General features: G+C 34.7%; 2 protein-coding genes across 3 annotated transcripts in view; one reads left to right on the plus strand and one right to left on the minus strand.

The window, feature by feature from the left end:
* LOC111053598 (nuclear distribution protein nudE-like 1-B) overlaps positions 1-16,609 on the minus strand; it is a 34,583-nt gene extending 17,974 nt beyond the window's left edge. The window contains exons 1-5 of one of the 2 annotated variants that reach the window (XR_005572093.1): positions 16,449-16,603; positions 14,306-14,532; positions 10,092-10,240; positions 7,652-7,788; positions 2,267-2,401 (exon numbers count right to left, since the gene is read on the minus strand). Coding sequence is in view for 1 of the 2 variants with exons in the window: in XM_022340516.2 (XP_022196208.1) it covers positions 2,267-2,401; positions 7,652-7,788; positions 10,092-10,240; positions 14,306-14,509 (625 nt within the window). In the remaining variant the exon portion in view is untranslated. Of the gene's footprint in view, positions 1-2,266; positions 2,402-7,651; positions 7,789-10,091; positions 10,241-14,305; positions 14,533-16,448 lie in introns of both variants that reach the window. The other variant, XM_022340516.2, reaches the window with a different exon arrangement.
* A 327-nt stretch (positions 16,610-16,936) lies between these two features.
* Positions 16,937-18,277, plus strand: LOC111053597 (uroporphyrinogen decarboxylase). Its single transcript, XM_022340515.2, has one exon. It carries the CDS (start codon positions 17,089-17,091, stop codon positions 18,154-18,156), a length of 1,068 nt encoding a protein of 355 aa, XP_022196207.1. The 5' UTR covers positions 16,937-17,088; the 3' UTR covers positions 18,157-18,277.
* The last annotated feature ends 1,394 nt before the right edge of the window (positions 18,278-19,671 follow it).

Consider the following 19,671-nt stretch of genomic DNA (forward strand, 5'->3'; position numbering starts at 1 on the left):
AAATAACTGGCCAAAACAAATTAATTGACTCTTTGTGAAACTAATCCTGTTGAATAGCTATTTCAAAAAATTGAGATTGTGCTAGACTGGAATCAACTTTATTTTCAACTATAGAGAAGCTTTACTTTAATCAAATTCACATGAAGTGCCTCCACACGTGAGAGTAGCCTCTCAAATGAATAATTATTTTAATTTCAATAAAAGATAGAAATTTCAAACCCATTATATTTAAAGAAAACAGAAGCTGAAGTTCATTAATTTTATCGATATCATTTTTGGCCACTTATCTTTATACACTAAAAAGCAATACTGAAATCTACTCACAAGCTTACTAGATAGCAACCAGCAATTAAATATCAAATCCTTATTTCAAATTTTTCTAATCATAATGTGATTTGTTGTTCACTTGACGAGTATTCCATTATCTTCACTTTATTGCACATTTTATCTGAATTATTCAAAGATTTCTTAATATAATGAAAAAAATCAAATGTTTGCAAATTTGAATTTAGTCCTATTTCTGTCCTTATAAATATTTTTATAGAATATTAATACGCCTAAAAGTTTTCCTATATGATGTCACATATAACGCAACAACAAAATAGCAAATTAATATAATTTTCGCATACGGTTATTCAGTTTATAGATTTCACATTTGAAAACGGCTTTATTCAGCATTGAAATGGAAACAATTGAATTTTTTATATAAGATTATTTAAATTATGGTTTGTGGTAAGTGGTAAGATTATGGTTTGTGGTAAGATATATTTAGAGAATGAGTGTGTAAAAATTCACTATGAGAAAGAAATGAACAATTCAAACAATTACATAAAATTGAAGTCAAAGAAAAGCCAGAGTATTGCAAAACCTTACTACAAAGAACATTGAATGAAAAGAAACAAATAAATTTGTCAACGAATATAATGCCAGGGACGTTGTTATTGAATACTTGTGACCAGGGCGCTTCTTTTGCTTTATTCTAATAATAAGCTGAAAAACATTGATTGGAAGAACTATAAAGGATTTTATGACAAAGAGACAAATCAAAGATGAAGATGAGACGAAGATGCACAGAAACTTCACTGGACTTGAATAGCATAGGGCCGAAATAAATAACAGAAGAATTAAAGTGAACTTGGTAATTCGAGAATAGTTGACTAAACAATGAGAAAAATATCAAGCTAATAAACTATTTTTCCAACACAATCTTCGTATTCTATAAAGAATTCCATTATGTTGCTTTCTCAAGGTTGGATTCATAGGCCTTTTGTGATAAATAAGGAAATGAACATTTCGGACATAGGGTAAATTTTTTAATCCTATCAAATTCCAAAGAAGTCATTTCCCTGGTACTAAGGAAAGATCTGAGAGACAGTACAACTCACATGGGACCCTAAATTCTTTGTGATACCTTTCGATTACAAAATGTAACAATTACTCAGAATGCTCATAGAATCTGAGAGGAATTAATAAAATTAAAACTCAATAATTATAACTTACAATTATTTCTACAGAAAAATATGAACTCTCAACCATAGATAACAAAACATCAACATACAAAGAAAATTAAGTGATCAACAAAAGTAATTGAAGGGAGATTCTGCCAGAGCAACGTAATCCAGCTAAATACTGAATACATTTTCATTTTCTATCAATCTAAACTACCCAACCAATTTATTCACCCAACCCATTAATTGATGGAATCCTAACAATAATAATATATTTATTAACAATAATAATACAAGGTAGAGTATACCAGTGAGATACTTTATATCACTAATATAAATTCGAAAATAATATTTCCATCCATCTATACTAACCCATTTATTAACTCAACCAACCAATTAATATTGATGAAATTCTAATATCAAATAATAATGGATCATCATTAGTATACAAATTATGTAGATTATAATAATCTATAGACTAGGGTCAAATAAATAAATTATACTAGAATAAATTAAAATCCCTATAAAAATATAAATAATCTCAATTATTATTTCCAACACAGAATTCGTCCGACATATACAGGTGTCTATGAAGACTAAATCTTCTTCATAAATGTCACTCTACGATAGTTTTACATTAAAAAACTAAATCATACTTGTTTTAGTTTGAATGGATGTTTCGAGTTCATATGTACACCATCATACAACAAAATAAGCCAGAGCAGAACACCAAACATGCAGCTTGTACAATCAATCATTCGGTTGCCTTTTTTTCAAGCAATTCATAGACACAGTGCTGTAGGCTTTCTTTAGCTTACTTCTTAGGGGTGTGGCGGGCGTGGAAGGAGGCATTTTGTTGGTGTCAAGACTCTTGATGCTCGACTTTCGATTCGGCGCAATTATGTCGTCCGGGTGTCCTCCCCTGTCTCTTATCTGCATCTCCTGCTTTAGATCTGCAAAACATGGTTAATATATTAGACAATAACCACTTAGAACAAAAATTCAATATCAGCAAGGCCACAGTATTTTCGTACCCCAAGGACTTAAAAAAAGCCCAAATATGGCTTCGAGCTATACATAGAAGTAATAATGATGAATTAACAAAATCTTCGCGAGTGTGTATAGAACATTTCGATGAAAGATTTATTATACAAGAGGATGTTGCAACCCGACCTGACGGTTCAGGTATTTGATGAGAAAAATGTAGCAGCTTCAAGAGAATGCAACATTCAAAATGAAAATTTTGAGGGTACTATTATCTTTCTAGATACCATATCCAAATGGTGGAGAGTAGACCTTCTAAGAGCCGGTTTCCGAGCTCGGGATCTATAAGTTCTGGACTTACTAAAATAAGCTCTCGGGTCTAAATTGACTTTCTGAGTCATTTTATCTTCTAAACTCCGGAGTCTATCAAGTTCTCGACTTATTTGAGTCCAGGACTTTAACGCAGTAAACATCAGGGAAATTCACAATATTTTGCTGTTGTATTGTTGGCATTATAGCAAAACGGAAACAGCTGATTACAACGGGACAATTCAAATGAGCATGCTCTCCAAACTATTTTGTAAAAAATCTGGTGTGGCGCTCTCACACAACTTTCCTTGCCGTTATGAAAATTGATCACCTGACGCTAGTGTTCTCGCGCATCTCAAGTCTACTATTCTAAGATCTGAGCCAGCTGGTGACAGGACTATAACGCTGGAGACAAATGAGGTCTGCTATCTCTTTGTGGCGAATGATTCAATAGAATCAACAGTTGCCAACAGTTTGCAATTGAATAATCACATTTTCTCGAATTTCGAGCTTATTTTCAATTTTAGGTGAAAATGTTACTGAACATTAATTGTAGAGATTTCCATGTTCAATCTTTTCCACTCAAAATATTTTGTTCCAATTTTATCTGAAGCCTGATAATTGGGAGACTAAAATCAAACTTTGCGTAGATGGGGCGGAGCTCCTGGAATTTTTACAGATATGGGACTTATGGCAGTTGATAGAGCTTATCAATGACTGTTCTAGGTATAAATTTAATCAAAATCGTTGGAGCCGTTTTGAGAAAATCGCGAAAAACCTTGTTTTTGACAACATTTTTGCCATTTTAGCCGCCATCTTGAATTGCATTTGATCGAAATTGTTCGTGTCGGATCCTTATAGTGAAAGGACCTTAAGTTCCAAATTTCAAGTCATTCCGTTAATTGGGAGATGAGATATCCTATACACAGACGCACATACATACACACACACACACACACACACACACACACACACACACACACACACACACACACACACACACACACACAGACCAATACCCAAAAACCACTTTTTTGGACTCAGGGGACCTTGAAACGTATAGGAATATAGAAATTGGGGTACCTTAATTTTTTCGGAAAGCAATACTTTCCTTACCTATGGTAATAGGGCATGGAAAGTAAAAATACGTTTCGATTTCTTTGTAGGCCTATTCAAAGCAAAACCTTTGAAAGGTGAATGAATAAACATTTCATTTTACGTTATGCTATTATTGATCATTGATCCTAACCAGTGATTTTGGAATAAAAATTTCATTAGGCTATTGAGTTTGAAAACGTATTTGTTTTGAAAAAAACTGGTGTAATAATTTATTATTGTTATTATTATTATTAATATGTTGAATATGACATTGATTAATAATAACATTCAGATTGGAATATAAATTCCAAGGCAATCCTTGTATTATTTTGCTTGAACATTTTTAGGTTCTGTCACAGTCGTAAAATGAGGTTATTTTTTACGCATAATTCTGATACAATTATATTCCAAAATGAACTTGCAAACTATAAATTGTGAATTTAGATGGACTAATCCAAATAATTTAGGTATTCCATGAACATCTATCTGGCTTTTTATCTACTCCAAAATAATAACTGAATTGTGTTTGCTCAGTTAAGTCTAGAACTTGAATTTAAACCCTAACCCAGTCGAGGGTTTAAAATCACGCTGTTTCAAGTCCTGGACTTGACGATTTTTGATAAATCCTCGACTCGGAAAGAGGCGAGAATCTAATTCAAGTCCTGGACTTATAAGCCCTTCACTCAGAAAGCGAAATTATAAACTCCATGATCTCTAAACTCCAGAGTCTATTTAAGTCCTCAACTACGTTAATGCTCTGACTCGGAAAGCCAATTTTCTGACTGCAGAGTTTAAAGTCTAGAACTTAGCTAAATCCTGAGCTCGGAAACCGGCCCTAAATGTTGCTGAAATCAACTTCCAGCCATGTGATCTGTCCGATTATGAGGAAGATTATCAAATCATCCAAAATATAAATATTAGTGATAATGATGTTGTTGGTCTAACTTATATTAGTGGCTACATAATATGTCGTAAACTATTGAAGGGCGTAGAATGTAAAGAATGTAAAAAAAATTCCCTCGTATTTGATGATAAGATAAGAATTCTGTACTCAAATCAAACGCATTTTCATGCTACTTTTCAGTAATAGACAGAGGCAATCCAAAGTATCCATCAAATAATATATTAATAATAATAAAATAATAATATCCAGTGACCTGGCTGGCTCAGGTCTGGTGTCAGAGTTTTCAGGTCGCAACTGATCAATTTCAGGGCCCCTGACATGACCTAACGACTGCTTTTTAGGCAGCCGGGACCGACGGCTTAACGTGTCCATCCGAAACACGGGAGTGGCCCGAGATAAATATCTTGCCCGGGCTGGGATTTGAACCCGGGCCTCTGAATCATAAAGCCAGCTTCTTCTGATCCACTCGACTACGGCCAATCCAAATAATATATTAAATTTGCTAATTGCTGCATTGAAGGTGTTCAATGTGATATTGAGGGAGCGGTACAAATACGCATTCCTAAATTGTAAATATCAGAGAAAAACTCTAATGGATGTAATGCTGAATGCCCTTGTAGACATTCATAAACTTGTTATAATGATTTGAATGTTTTTTTTGAAAAAGTGTGTTCACATTTTGTGAATTCTGTTGAACAATTACAATAGAATGATGGAATCCAGTCTGACTGAAGAAGGGAAAAAATCATCAAGAAAGAGGAAACTGGAAAAGCTTAGTAGTAAGGTTTAAATAGTAAAAAGGTGTTGTTAATAGTAGTAAAGATATAATAATTTGATAATAAAGTGTGAATAGTAAGTGCAACTCTCAGTACGTATTCTATAATGAATGTTTCCAGAAAAGCAACTTGTGGTTAGTCATTTTTTCCATGCCCATTAAGTATAGATTCTGTACTCAAATCGAACGCATTTTCAAGCTACTTTTCAGTAATAGACAGAGGCAATCTAAAGTATCCATCAAATAATATATTAATAATAATAAAATAATAATATCGAGTGACCTGGCTGGCTCAGGTCTGGTGTCAGAGTTTTCAGGTCGCAACTGATCAATTTCAGGGCCCCTGACATGACCTAACGACTGCTTTTTAGGCAGCCGGGACCGACGGCTTAACGTGTCCATCCGAAACACGGGAGTGGCCCGAGATAAATATCTTGCCCGGGCTGGGATTTGAACCCGGGCCTCTGAATCATAAAGCCAGCTTCTTCTGATCCACTCGACTACGGCCACTCCAAATAATATATTAAATTTGCTAATTGCTGCATTGAAGGTGTTCAATGTGATATTGAGGGAGCGGTACAAATACGCATTCCTAAATTGTAAATATCAGAGAAAAACTCTAATGGATGTAATGCTGAATGCCCTTGTAGACATTCATAAACTTGTTATAATGATTTGAATGTTTTTTTTTTTTGAAAAAGTGTGTGTTCACATTTTGTGAATTCTGTTGAACAATTACAATAGAATGATGAAATCCAGTCTGACTGAAGAAGGGAAAAAATCATCAAGAAAGAGGAAACTGGAAAAGCTTAGTAGTAAGGTTTAAATAGTAAAAAGGTGTTGTTAATAGTAGTAAAGATGACAGAAATCTCAATCAAGTGTTGAAAAGAAATCCTGAAGGACGACGACCGAGAAGACCACGACGGAAATGGTGGAGTCAAGTGAAGGCCGATATGGAGAGAATTGGAGCAACCGAGGAGGACGCGGACAAAGAGAGGTGGAGGGGTTTTGTTGATGCGGCTAAATATCTACTTAGATATGTATGGCCATGGCAGTAAGTAAGTATAGACAGTATTGAAATTAAGTATAAACAGTGAGTATTCACTATTCATAAGAGTCTACTAAATGAGCTATCCAATTACAATACTTTCTAATTGAAATATGAGCCCCCAAATAGCAGATTATTGTGAAAATATGGACGGAGAATGGGCTATAGAATATTAGAAGCGGCCGCCAGTCGGCCTACTCTTGTGACGTCACGTTTGAAGGAGCACGGCCTGTTCATCTAGAGTGGCCTTTATTATTTGTGAGTTACTTGTTACTGAGTTTGTGAGTTACCAAGTTACTCGAGTTTGTGAGTTGCTAATCAAATGAAATATCAAATATCTAAGGTACTACTGGTATCGAATTTCCACAATCATTTATTGTTATTATTATTCGCGTCTAGCTCTCATAGTGGAAGTCGCGAAGTACGTTTATGAACCACATTTCTGGATACTCTCCGTTTTTTCTCCTCCCAGTATGCCTTCATTCTCTCTAGGAATGCCTTCTTTCTAACATCAGTCCATCTAGTCCCGCTCCTTCTACAACCTTCCACTGGCCTGATCTCCCAATTTTCAACGCATTTCCAATATTTTTCCCTGTCAGTTATACTTTCTTCAGGAGTTCTCGCTAGGTTGAGATCATTTTCAATATTTTTTATCTCCTCCATTTTTAAGGGAGCAGACATATTCAACTATTCTTCGTGTTATTCTGCTCACGGGAAGTCTTTTAATAAGACCAAAATACTTGAGTCGTCTTTTTCAGAGACTATATTAAGAGTGTTGTTAGACTATACAATTTTTCTGAAGTCTTCAACCATACTCTATGTGTCTCGGGACAAGAATCTTCCAACAATCATTTATTCATTAATACATTTCATAATACACAATTCTCAATAATGATTGGAAAAGGAACAACGTGCTGTTCCTTTTCCAAATTTAATTTGCAGCATTATGAATTCAACAAAAATCTTTGTGATATCTGGACGTGTGTAAAGTCTCTGGGAACACTCTTCAGAGTTTAGATTCAACAGATCTATGACTAGATTTTATTGAAACTTTTTACAGAGATTTGGAATAAATAATAACTTACCTCTCGCTTCGTCTTTTAATCTCTGAACCATTGTTTTCAACTGTTCTTTTTCGTCTAATTCGGATTCTAAAAGTACATTCCTCTCAATGGATGAATTCAATTTACGTTCGAATTCTCCTAGCGACACGTACATTGCTCTAAAACAAGAATCAAATCACAGTATTTAGAAATACATACTAGAACGTAAACATTATAAAGCAGAACCAATGCAAGAATACAGCACACTATTTCTAGAGTCTCAGATACGAAGTATCTAAGCACCTAACAATAGCATAGTCTCATTCATGACATTTACAAAAAAAAAACTCTAATACCTCAGAGCAGGAATATGAATTAAGTCATATTATTAATTGCCTTAACATATTTATAAATTCATGTGATTATGAATCTAATCACACTATAAATTTACATAACATTTTTATAGAATGTTCAAGTATTGAAAAAAATCAACTTATATGGCAGTAAAAGAGATTCTAGTTAGACCAATCCAAAAGTAAACATCAAGTGAACATTTTGGAAGAAATCGAATGGTTTTGTTCATTTGTGAATTATAGAACAATTTGCAAATTCACAACAATAATAAGAGAATCGAGTGATTCTACAGACCAATAGTGTAAATTTATTCAAACCAAGTCTTACACCGTCTAAAGTGCGAGATAAATTACTTTTAACACGGCTCTTTCTCGAAGACGGAGAGGTCCGATGCTCTATCCTCCACTAATCACTCCCACTACCTAGCAGCATTCTCCTTCTTTTGTGTCTGAGTGAGAGAGCTTTGTAACGCGACGCGGCAACACTCCCCTCCATCTATTGCTGGCAATAGCAGGTATATTGGTTTGTGTATGTTACAGAGATGTTTTCATCACAAGAACATGAAGCAAAATGACACGGCGCATCCAATTGTGCGCAGGATGTCCGTCTGTGTCTACGCTACAAACTGTGGAGGGAGAAATGGGTTTCTCCTCTTCATGTTAAAAGTAATTTATCTCGCACTTTAGAGACTGTTAACACAGCATTGAATGCAAAGCTGGGTAAAGTACGGTATTTAATGTTTGGATTGTGACAGGGAAAGTACAGACGATAAGTTAACGGCGACTAGTGCAACCTGTTACGTCACTTTTCATCAATTTCCATAAATTAATATCCTATTTGGTTAAAATTGGTTGATTGTGACGAAATAGGAAGCGTTGGCAGCCAGTATCCTCGGTATCTACTCTCCCTATAAGCAGCTGGATGATTGAGTTTTTTATTAATTTCAGCGGGTTTCAAAAATGTGATGCCTAGTGAGATTGTTCTTCGCGATCTCATGAAAACGATAATATTTAAATTTAAAAGTAATCATCATAGCTATGTGAATTTTTGACTAGATATTTTTTTAGTAATATCAAATTTACAAATAATCTTAGAAATAGGATAGTTTCCACCAATGAGCCTAGTATAAATTTTGTATTATAATGATTTTGAACATTAATTTGTATTCTAGGTACATTGGATGAAACCATAGCTCAATTTATTTCACATTTTTTTTCTAATATTGAACCGTGCAGACAATTTCATAGTGGAAAAACGTAAGTCAAAGGCAGTGGCGTATTCTCAAGGCTAGCTAGGCTAGCTACGAAGCCCAACTAGTTTCAAAAAATAATTATTATTATCCATATACTATTCAGAGAGGTAGATAATATCATAAGAACAGTAGTGGCTTCATGTTTTAACTCAAATTTAGCGTGTGTGATGCGGCGCGATGAGGCCGTATAAGCAAAGATAGCCCAAAGCCGAGCGCTAGCCTATCGGCCTATAATGACAATGTTATTCTCAAAGGAGGAGGGGTGGGGAGTGAGTAGGTCCCTTTTCCATTGCGGTGAATCGGAGCGAAGGCTTCGCTGATGGGAGAGCATGACTTCGTCCGAATATTGGCGATAACAGCCGAATGAAGCCGATGCGAGTTGACAGTTGAGTGCAGGTGAAATGTTATTGTTTGAGGTTATACTTTGTTTTTGCCAGTTTTTGTTTGATCTGTTGAAGCTTATTGCTTTTACAAGTTTTTTTATTTTTCAATAGCAGGTAACCCGTGCTTTGCAAGAGCTGTTTGAGGCATAAATAGGTTGAATTTAGTTTAATAGTTCCATGCTGATATTGGAAGTATTAACAACTGTAATAATTTACAATGAAGTTTTTTGACTTTTGAAAGGTAATTTTAAAATTACTTTGCGGGGGTTGGATTTGCCAGAAGAGCTAGCCTTGGGTAAGTTTTGAGGTTACGCCACTGGTCAAAGGTAATTCTATGAAAACTTTCAATCCATCAGAATTAAATAGATACTGATCTAAATAGATGATTGATCTAAATAAGCTACAAGTATATAAATAGATACTGTGATTGATCAAATCGAGGAATTGACAGAGTAAGAAGTTAAAATTGTAGATATTCAGATAACTAGCCCACCTTTGCGCTCGTTCAAGGTCATCATTCTTCTGCTCAAGTTCACGGATGTATTTCACATAGTTTTCCTCTCTACTACGGCTCTGTGTTGTCTCTTCTTGCAGTTCCGTTATCTGAGCAGTAAATTCTTGTTGCATCTGTTCCAGTTTGTCCTGGAAAATTTAGCAAAAGTAAGAGTTAGTTACATGCCAATAACTATAGAAAAACCTCCAAGCAATTTTCATTGTTTGCATACTCATCCCAAAGTATAGACTTTCAAGGAAACAGCCATAATCTATATCCGGAAAATAGATTTTGTGAAACAAATAAAAAAATGAATTTAGTGAAGTAGGTATTTCAATATTAGGAGTATTACCTTAATTTTATAAAGCATGTCTTCATGTTTATTGTAAACCAAGCAATAACTGATAACTAACAGAATACTGCAAAAAATTATTTAATTCGATTAATCGTAAAGCGCCCTGAAAACAGGGACAACAGTGACGTTGGCTAGTAGCCGCTTGTAGCGGAAAATGCCATTAAGCAGGTTGCATACAGTGACATTAGTAGCGTTCACTAGCTGCTGCGGGAACGCAGAATTGGAAATGTACGGATTCAAATAATAATGCCACACATTTCCAATTCCGCTTTCCCGTTGCAGCTAATGTACGCTACTAATGTCAACACAGGCACTTTATTACAAGCACGCTCCACACAGGGACAACAATATCTTCCACTAGTAGCCGCAGGAACGTGCAATTAGAAATATCATGTACATTTGATTTTCGGAAATTTCAATTCTACTTTAGTAGTCGCGGGAAAGTGAAATTGGGAATTTCCTTAAATCAAATGTGCTTGATATTTTCAATTCAACGTTCCCGCGGCTACTATTGTCCCTGTGTGCAATGTCCAACAAAGACAATAGGAGTTTTTTATAGCCGCAACAAATGGCCAGATTTAATGAAAGCCAGCATTGCTCCTGTGTGCAGAACACTAACAAGAATTTATTGTAACTTACATCATTTTGATATTTACTCTAGCACTGGCTCTAGTGTATATTGAAAATTAAATAGTAAGTATTATTTGTACTAACATAAATCTAGGGTGGACGGGCATAAATGTGTAAAAGTCAAAAATGGGATAAGCTGGGTTATCATGTACATAGTGCATCATCTACAATATGGCACTAATAGTCAATGTGTTTCTATGCCCAGTCAAAGTGAATGGCTACAATAAAGATAAATTGTCGTCTTTTTCAATAGATTGCAAAAACAAGTCCATTAGTTAAACTATCAGAGCCACTGACTTGAACACTATTTGAGTATCAGAAAGTGACTTATTCTATCCTAATCAACAAATAATGCACTTGTAATATGCCACAATATTGGATTCACAATCTTATTTGAATTGAGAAAAATAAGGATATTTTAATACCTATAAATCCAAATTTCCATGACTTGTACAAAAATTTAAAGACATTAGCAGAAAAGGCCAAGGATTCATATGTTGACTTAGATTGAATTTGATAGGTTTATAAAATAAATGTCTAATTGCTCAAACAGTTCAACAATTAGTTTGATTTTCCTTGGCTGGACATTACTAAACATAAAAGAAACTGTACACAAAACCATGGCACAGTAGACCAGTATCACAGAATAAAGAGGATTAGAATTTTTCCACGTTTTGTTAATACTGTAAACGGGGGTTACTTTGTGATAAGCGGGGTAACTTTGTGGCGCAGGGACTTTTTATTCACTTTTTGTAAACATGTTTATGCTTTCTACAAGTCTACAAGTCAGAGCAATTGTTCTGGATGCCCTGTTGTCTATTGGCCACTTCTCACAAGTTATGGGTTAACATCAAAATGACGGTTTTAGATATTCCTTGAAATATTCATATTTTCAATGCAGATGAGATTCCGGAAACTTTCTATTGCACCATATTTATTCTATGGGATATACTTCTAAGGTTATCAGGGTCTTATCAGGGTCTAATCATTGTATTCTACATTTGAACCACTTGAGAATAATTTTTTTGTTCTGATCTTCTTTCTAAGATGAATATAACTATCGATTGAGGTTCAAAATATCAATTTTATGAACTAATATCAATATTTTATTGACTCTTATCAATTTACAAACGTTTAAGAAAAAAAAACGAGATTCTCGCAAAATAGCCCCACATTGCCTAGTGAGATATTGACATATTTTAGGTGTTATGATTAGAATGTATATTACAATTTCATAATCCCTCCATAGGTATAGGTCTATGTGGATATAATATTGTACAATACATTTTTTCAAATAAATGATTGCACAATATCAATAGTTTAATTACTTTCCTTGCCCTATTACCATAGGTAAGGAAAGTAGGCTATTGCTTTCCAAAAAAATTAAGGTATCCTAATTTCAAGTTTTCTATACGTTTCAAGGTCCCCTGAGTCCCAAAACATTATTTTTGGGTGTTGGTGTGTGTGTGTGTGTGTGTGTGTGTGTGTGTGTGTGTGTGTGTGTGTGTGTATGTCTGTGAACACGATAACTCCATTCCTAATCAACCGATTGACTTGAAATTTTAAACGTAAGGTCCTTATACCATGAGGATTCAACAATAAGAAATTCAATAAAATTGAATTCAAAATGGCGGAAAAATGGCGGATAATTACTAAAAAACATGTTTTTCGGTTTTCTCGAAAACGGCTCTAACGATTTTCTTCAAATTTATACCATGGATAGCTATTTATAAGCCCCATCAACTGACATGAGTCTCATTTCAGGGAAAATTGCAGGAGCTTCGTAATATTTTTGAGAAAAATGCCGGATAATCACTAAAAAACCATGTTTTTCAAGGTTTTCTCGAAAACAGCTCTAACTATTTTCTTCAAATTTATACCATGGATAGCTATTTATAAGCCCTATCAACTGACATGAGTCTCATTTCTGGGAAAATTGCAGGAGCTCTGTAATATTCTTGAGAAAAATGGCGGATAATTACTAAAAAACCATGTTTTTTACGATTTTCTCAAAAATGACTTTTTTTCAAATGCATACCCTCTATAGTTATTTATCAGCTCTATCAACTGGCATGAGTCTCCTCTCTGGGAAACTAATGGGGGGTCCACCCCATCCTTGAGAAATGGACTTTGTAACCTCCTTCTCGTGCATGAGCAAGGTAGGTAGAGCAGTTCATAAAAAGAACACATAGACGAGATATTTCATCTGTAGAACAGCTGTTTTGACGTCTTTTAAAAAAATTCACAATATTTACACAAAGGAAAAAGTACTCTGAAAACAATAAAAGTACAAAAGTCTGATCGTAGTTGCCGCCAATCGTCATTATGTTATTCCCCTAAATTATTCTTGTTTAAGAATGGGGCTTACAGTTCAATGAGCAAGGAAAGTTGTGTGAGTGTACCACACCAGATTTTTTTTGTATTGAAGAACTTTCTTTGTCAAACTGTAATGTGATGATTAATTTCAAGAATAGTAACTGAAAATAGTTATTCATATAAAGTAATGCATGTTGTATTGAATATTTTTTATTTATAGTTGAATAGAATATAATATATTATAGTTGAATATTTTGGTAGCCTAATCATATTAGCCTATATTCAACTCTAAGTGTTGAAGACTAAGAAATAATTGACTACCAATTTATTAACTATATTTTTATAATTATATTAAAGGTTATTGGCAGGTCAAATTTGAAAAGAACATTGCAAATACTTAAATATTGTCATACTACTGGATTTGATTGTTAAATTACATTAATCAATTTTGGAAATTATATTTAAAATAAAAACTATTATTTGTCTGAATAAATGCTTATCTTTGCATTGACTTGATTAATTTTAGAAAATTATTATGTTTTAAAAGAAAAATTGCATTTGAATAATGACTGTTTGAACGAATATTACTTTGATGGTCTTTGAAAGACCATCAAATCAAATAAGAAGAAAGACAGAGAATTAAATATATAGCTCACATTAAATTTCAAAATAGTTTGATATAAGTTTAGTCAATGTTTCTCAGTAGTCTATTACGATGAGATATTAAATCCCTTGAATAGTAACAATATTAAATTTTCAATTTTATAAATGTAAAAAAGCGGTTTCTTTATTAATATTTTTTTCGACAAGAAAAGTTTTATTATCAACAGAATGTTTACTTTCTCACAAAACACAATATTTGATTCAAGTTATATTATTTTTTCCGCCCAACCCAGATATATTATAAACTCACTCGAACAGAATCATGATCCAATTGCAGTCTGTTATTTCTCATTCTCAATTCCCTGACGGTTTTTTCGGCCTGATTCAAGGAAGCTTCCAGCTCTTGCTCAATCATCTGTGAGCTTTCACGAAACTCCTCAAGCTCGGCTTCGATGTCATTTGCCCTTTGCTGCCAATAGCTGATCTCTTCATCTTTATTTTCAAATTTCGGCATGGCTGCGGTCTTAATTACAACACCTGGAAATTGACATCATTTGGTGAACAATCAAGTCAATTTTGGAAACCTTATTTTATATTAACAGTGACAAGGACTCATAATTTATTATCACAGACATATGATGTTTACAGCCATTAAAAATTTACTCACACTAAATTTAATAAAAGATTCAATTTAAGATAAAAGATTGAAAAGAGACTATGATCTTACATTATGACTACTAGAAGTTCTGTGAACAGTAGACCTCGCGCAGTTATAACGACGTCCCAAACCATAAGCACATCCACACTGATACACTAACTATTTATTTGATCAGATCATGCTTACACAAGATTTAATTATCATATTACGCTTTCCGGAATTTAGCGCGAGTAAACCAGAAGACATCTAGGCGCCCAGACGAGCTGTTCTTTGCATCCTATTTAATAGTGCATAAGAATTGCATTCAATGAGGCATGCAATTTATAGTCTACACAGCTGCTAATTTTTTACCTACATTAAGATATTGAATTGCATGCGTCATGGCATGCAATTTATAGTCAACTCGACAGCTGATTTATGATGAATAATTCTATAGTCTGATTTTCACTCTAATATTGACGTATGGAGGAGGCTCCTTTTTCCTTTTATATTATTCTTGAAATGCAAAGTTTCCAAAAACCTTGTATATACGTCGACGCGCAATTTAAAAAGGAACATACCTGTCAAATTTCATGAAATCTATTACCGCGTTTCGCCGTAAATGCGCAACATATAAACATTCAAACATTTAAACATAAAGAGAAATGCCAAATCGTCGACTTGAATCTTAGACCTCACTTTGCTCGGTCAAATATCGGGGACATAACTTCGCTCTGGAGTACAAAAAGCATAAACAATTTATTACGAAAGAAGAAATTATAATAGCATTCATACAGAAATGATCTACCTTATCACAGTAAATTGACAGAGGAATGCAAAAATTTCCCTCACAAAGGCCCAGTTGCAAAAAGCCTGATTAACTTCACGTGAGGCAAATCAGAGAAGACCATTTCAAAAAGATGGATCGACTGAAATTAATCAGGATTGAAAATAACCCGGCTTTTTTGCAACTGGCATCAAGTACCTAATTGAATGATTACAAAAGTTCAACAGCTAAGTCATAATTTTGACACAGTCCCACACACATGAACTCGCTCACTCACTTCCATCACCAACAGACGACGAAATAATTATTATCAACTGTTTTTCCAAGGATGAATAATAATTATCCTTTTAATGTCGTTCTGCGAGTTTTCCCAGGGATGAGACCTAGTGCAATCGAATCTTTAAATTATAAACCTACTATGTTCTGAATTTCGTATGATCCTGTTCTGAGAATCGTTAGAGCCGTTTTCGAGATCCGGTTGTTTAGAGACAAATAAACAGAATTTGCTCGTTTAATAGTATAGGATGTAATGGGACCCTTGACTCAATTAAAAATTGAAGGACAAACACAACAAGCATGAAAAGTGAAGATGATAATTTTTTTTCTAATGTAGGTATAATTGTAGGTTTGTGAATAAAAAAGTGAATTAATGATATTATGAGTTTATATGATAAATATGATTCATTTAAAAATGGATACTAGTTATGAAGAGTCAATTGATAACAATATTATTATCGAATTAGCCAATCTGTTAGGTTAACTTGATTAGTAAAAGCCAATTCAAAAGGTCAATTAACTTCATCAAAAACACGGCATAATGAAGCTTTATGGAAAAGTATTTGTTATAATCTTAAAAATTGATTAAAATGCTCTTGAAAAAGGCTGACAAAACAATAACAAGTAATTTGAATTTTCCAAATTACGAAATTACGTCAAGTGAGTCATCTGGTAGCCTAAAAGTAAATGCCACTATGCCAAAATTAGAAACAATGTTTGAATAACAGGAATAAGAAGATTGAATTTACTTACTTCAAAGACTAATTAAGATCAATCAATTTAAATTTAAGTTGTTATTGACAGCTTTTCGAAAACAGACATGACAACACCCGTAGATTTCTTCTTTATTCCAATATGGCGTCGATGTTACTCAAATCGACAAATCAACTGCCAAGTGCTCAAGGATCCTTACAAAATCAGCTGAGAATGTGTGATTGCACACAAACTGAGTTTTGAAAAATATAATGAATAATGAAAAATGCTATTTTCTGAATGATGTATTTCAATTTGAAATAATTCTGCCTGAAAAGTCTAATTTTTGAATTCAAAACTACTTAGAAGATTGAATTCTTGTGGAAAGAATTATCATGAATGAAAAAATATATAAAATTTAAGATAAATTATTTTAAAATGAATGGAATTTATTTTTAGCGATTTGGATAAGTACGATTTGAATAGTTACTTTGAATAAGTACGAATAACTTGGAATAATTACGGTTTTTAGCACTGTTGTTCAAACAGCTGTTTTTTCTGAAAGTTGATAGTGAAAGTAAACATAACCTCAAATTTATAAATACTGTAATTTAAAAAGTACCTGTCATCTAAATTTATTTTCATTCTATTGTAAAGTTTTCTTGCTATTGAAAAATAATAGTGCATTCAATATTCAAGCATGAGTTTTCCACCTTTGATAAATGACAATTTTCTTAGAGCTGTACGGGGTGAAAAAGTGGATCACGTTCCAGTATGGATAATGCGACAGGCTGGCCGGTATCTACCAGAGTTTAGAGCATTCAGAGAAAAACACAACTTTTTTGAAATATGTCAAACCCCTGCTTACGCAACAGAAGTGACCCTACAACCCATCAGAAGATATTCTTTAGATGCATCCATCATATTTTCAGATATTTTAGTTATTCCTCAGGCATTAGGTATGATAGTAGAAATGAGGCCTGGTGTTGGTCCTGTACTACCCGAACCACTTGTAACCGTAGATGATATACAAAGACTTGAAAAGCATATTCCAGTTGATGTTCAAGAAAAGCTAGGATACGTGGCAAAAGCAATAACAATGACTAGAAAACAATTGGAAGGAAAAGTACCACTTATTGGATTTACTGGAGCTCCTTGGACTCTAATGTGCTATATGATTGAAGGAGGTGGATCAAAGACAATGTCCAAAGCTAAAAAATGGATTTATCAATGGCCTCAGGAAACCAAAAAGCTTCTCTCTTTGTTAACAGATGTTATTGTTGATTATTTAGTAATGCAGGCAAATGCTGGGGCTCAACTGCTGCAAGTTTTTGAATCAAACGCTGAATATTTAGGGCCCGAACAGTTCGACGAATTTTCACTGCCTTACCTGAAACAAATCGCTTATAGAGTCAAAGAAATGATAGGATCTGAACTGGGCACAGTTCCGATGACTGTTTTTGCCAAAGGAGCTCATTATGGTTTGGAAAAACTAGGCCAGTCGGGGTATGAAGTTGTCGGGATTGATTGGACTGTAGATCCAGTAGAAGCAAGGAAGCGGGTTGGCCCTAATGTGACTCTTCAGGGAAATCTGGACCCTTGTGCGTTATATGCATCAAAAGAAACTATTGAAAAGATGGCTAAAACAATGGTTGAGAAATTCGGTAAACATCGATACATTGCTAATCTTGGTCATGGAATTTATCCCGACGTACCCCCTGAAAATGTTGAGATTTTCATCAATGCTATACAGAGTGCCTGCCAGTGAAAACTCTAACTTTGTGTTTGACATATAAACATTAGCATATTTATGCAAATTGGTGATGGTGGAAATGGTAATATTATACTAGTTTGTTTTTAATAAAACCGTTACAAGTATTTAAAATCTTTTCAGTTTTCTACTAACTCACTTGTAGAATAATCCCAGCCTCGTATTAAATTTGACTTTTATATAAATACTTTACTTATGAAGTATGATTTGGACCGCCTTCACTACAGTATCTGAGAAGAATGGGCTGTAGTACGAGAAGATCCGATGATTGTGTCAAAAGTTATGAATGATAAATTTTTTTATCCTCGAAGCGCCTCTCCACTAAGAAATTCTGGAATCAAGTACATGCATCGGGTTATTCTGATAGAACATATCCGTCCATAGGCGCCGACTTGTCAAAATGATCGGGGTTGGGGGGTTCCGGGGGTCCTCCCCCGGAAAAAAATTGAATTTATAAGACCTAGAAATGCTTTATTCAACTACGCAGTACATATAGAACATAGGCACACGCAAAAAAAACATTTCACTCTTTTAGACACTATTGAACAAAAAATGCACAAAACTAAAGGGCAGGTCACACCGAGCTCGCGTCCGCGGCGGTAGCGAAGTCAAAAAACTCGCCTTCCATGTTATTAAGTTGTGCAGGTCACACCGAGTTCGCTACCGCGGAGGTATTACCTCGGCGGTAGTTTCACTTCGTCTCCTAGTGGGAGTACCGCTAGCGGTAGTGAGCTCGGTCTGACGTGGCCAATCTAATAACATGGAAAGCGAACTCCAGAACTTCGCCATCGGTAGCGCATGCGCAGAATACCGAGACTCACAGCTTAAACTTACCTCAAGCACACAGCTAATCTCTCCTTCGCAGATATTGATCGCCGATAATTAGTGTTCGATTTGGTTATTTCATCTTGAATCAATGATAGCACTTCAATAAACTGTTCCGAAGTTAATCTGAAATAGTTTTTAAACTTGTTCTCATCCAGCTCCAAATCTCTCATAAGATGGTGGAACTCTCCATAAACTTCCCTCTTCTTGTGTATTGGGTGAACCCACGTTGACCTCTTGGAAACAGAATACAGCATAATAAGTTCCTCATCACTATCGGAGCTACTGTCCTCTAACCACGGTACATTATTACGAAGTGATTTTTGGTCGCTAAAATTTAGCATCATGTCCATTCTCGAATACTTCTGCTACTAGATAGTAGACAGTCTAGAGCTAGACACTAGTACAGTACTGCACGAGACGAAGTACAGCACTCTGGTTGCCGGCCTTCCCCCACTTCTAGAGAACCAGCCTCATCAAAACAAGAACAAAACCAAACTACCGCTGGCGGACGTTTTTTGGTGTAAACTGCTTCCAGAAAAACTACCTCCGCGGGAGCGAGCTTGCTACCGCTAGCAGACGTTGGTGTGACGACCGCTTGAAAACCTGATGTGGCGCACTCACACAACTTTAGTTGCCGTTATGAAATTTGATCACCTGACGCCAGTGATCACGCGCATCTCAAGT

The sequence above is a fragment of the Nilaparvata lugens genome, chromosome 8 (genome assembly GCF_014356525.2).
Source record: "Nilaparvata lugens isolate BPH chromosome 8, ASM1435652v1, whole genome shotgun sequence".
In the NCBI taxonomy this organism is placed as follows: Eukaryota; Metazoa; Arthropoda; class Insecta; order Hemiptera; family Delphacidae; genus Nilaparvata; species Nilaparvata lugens.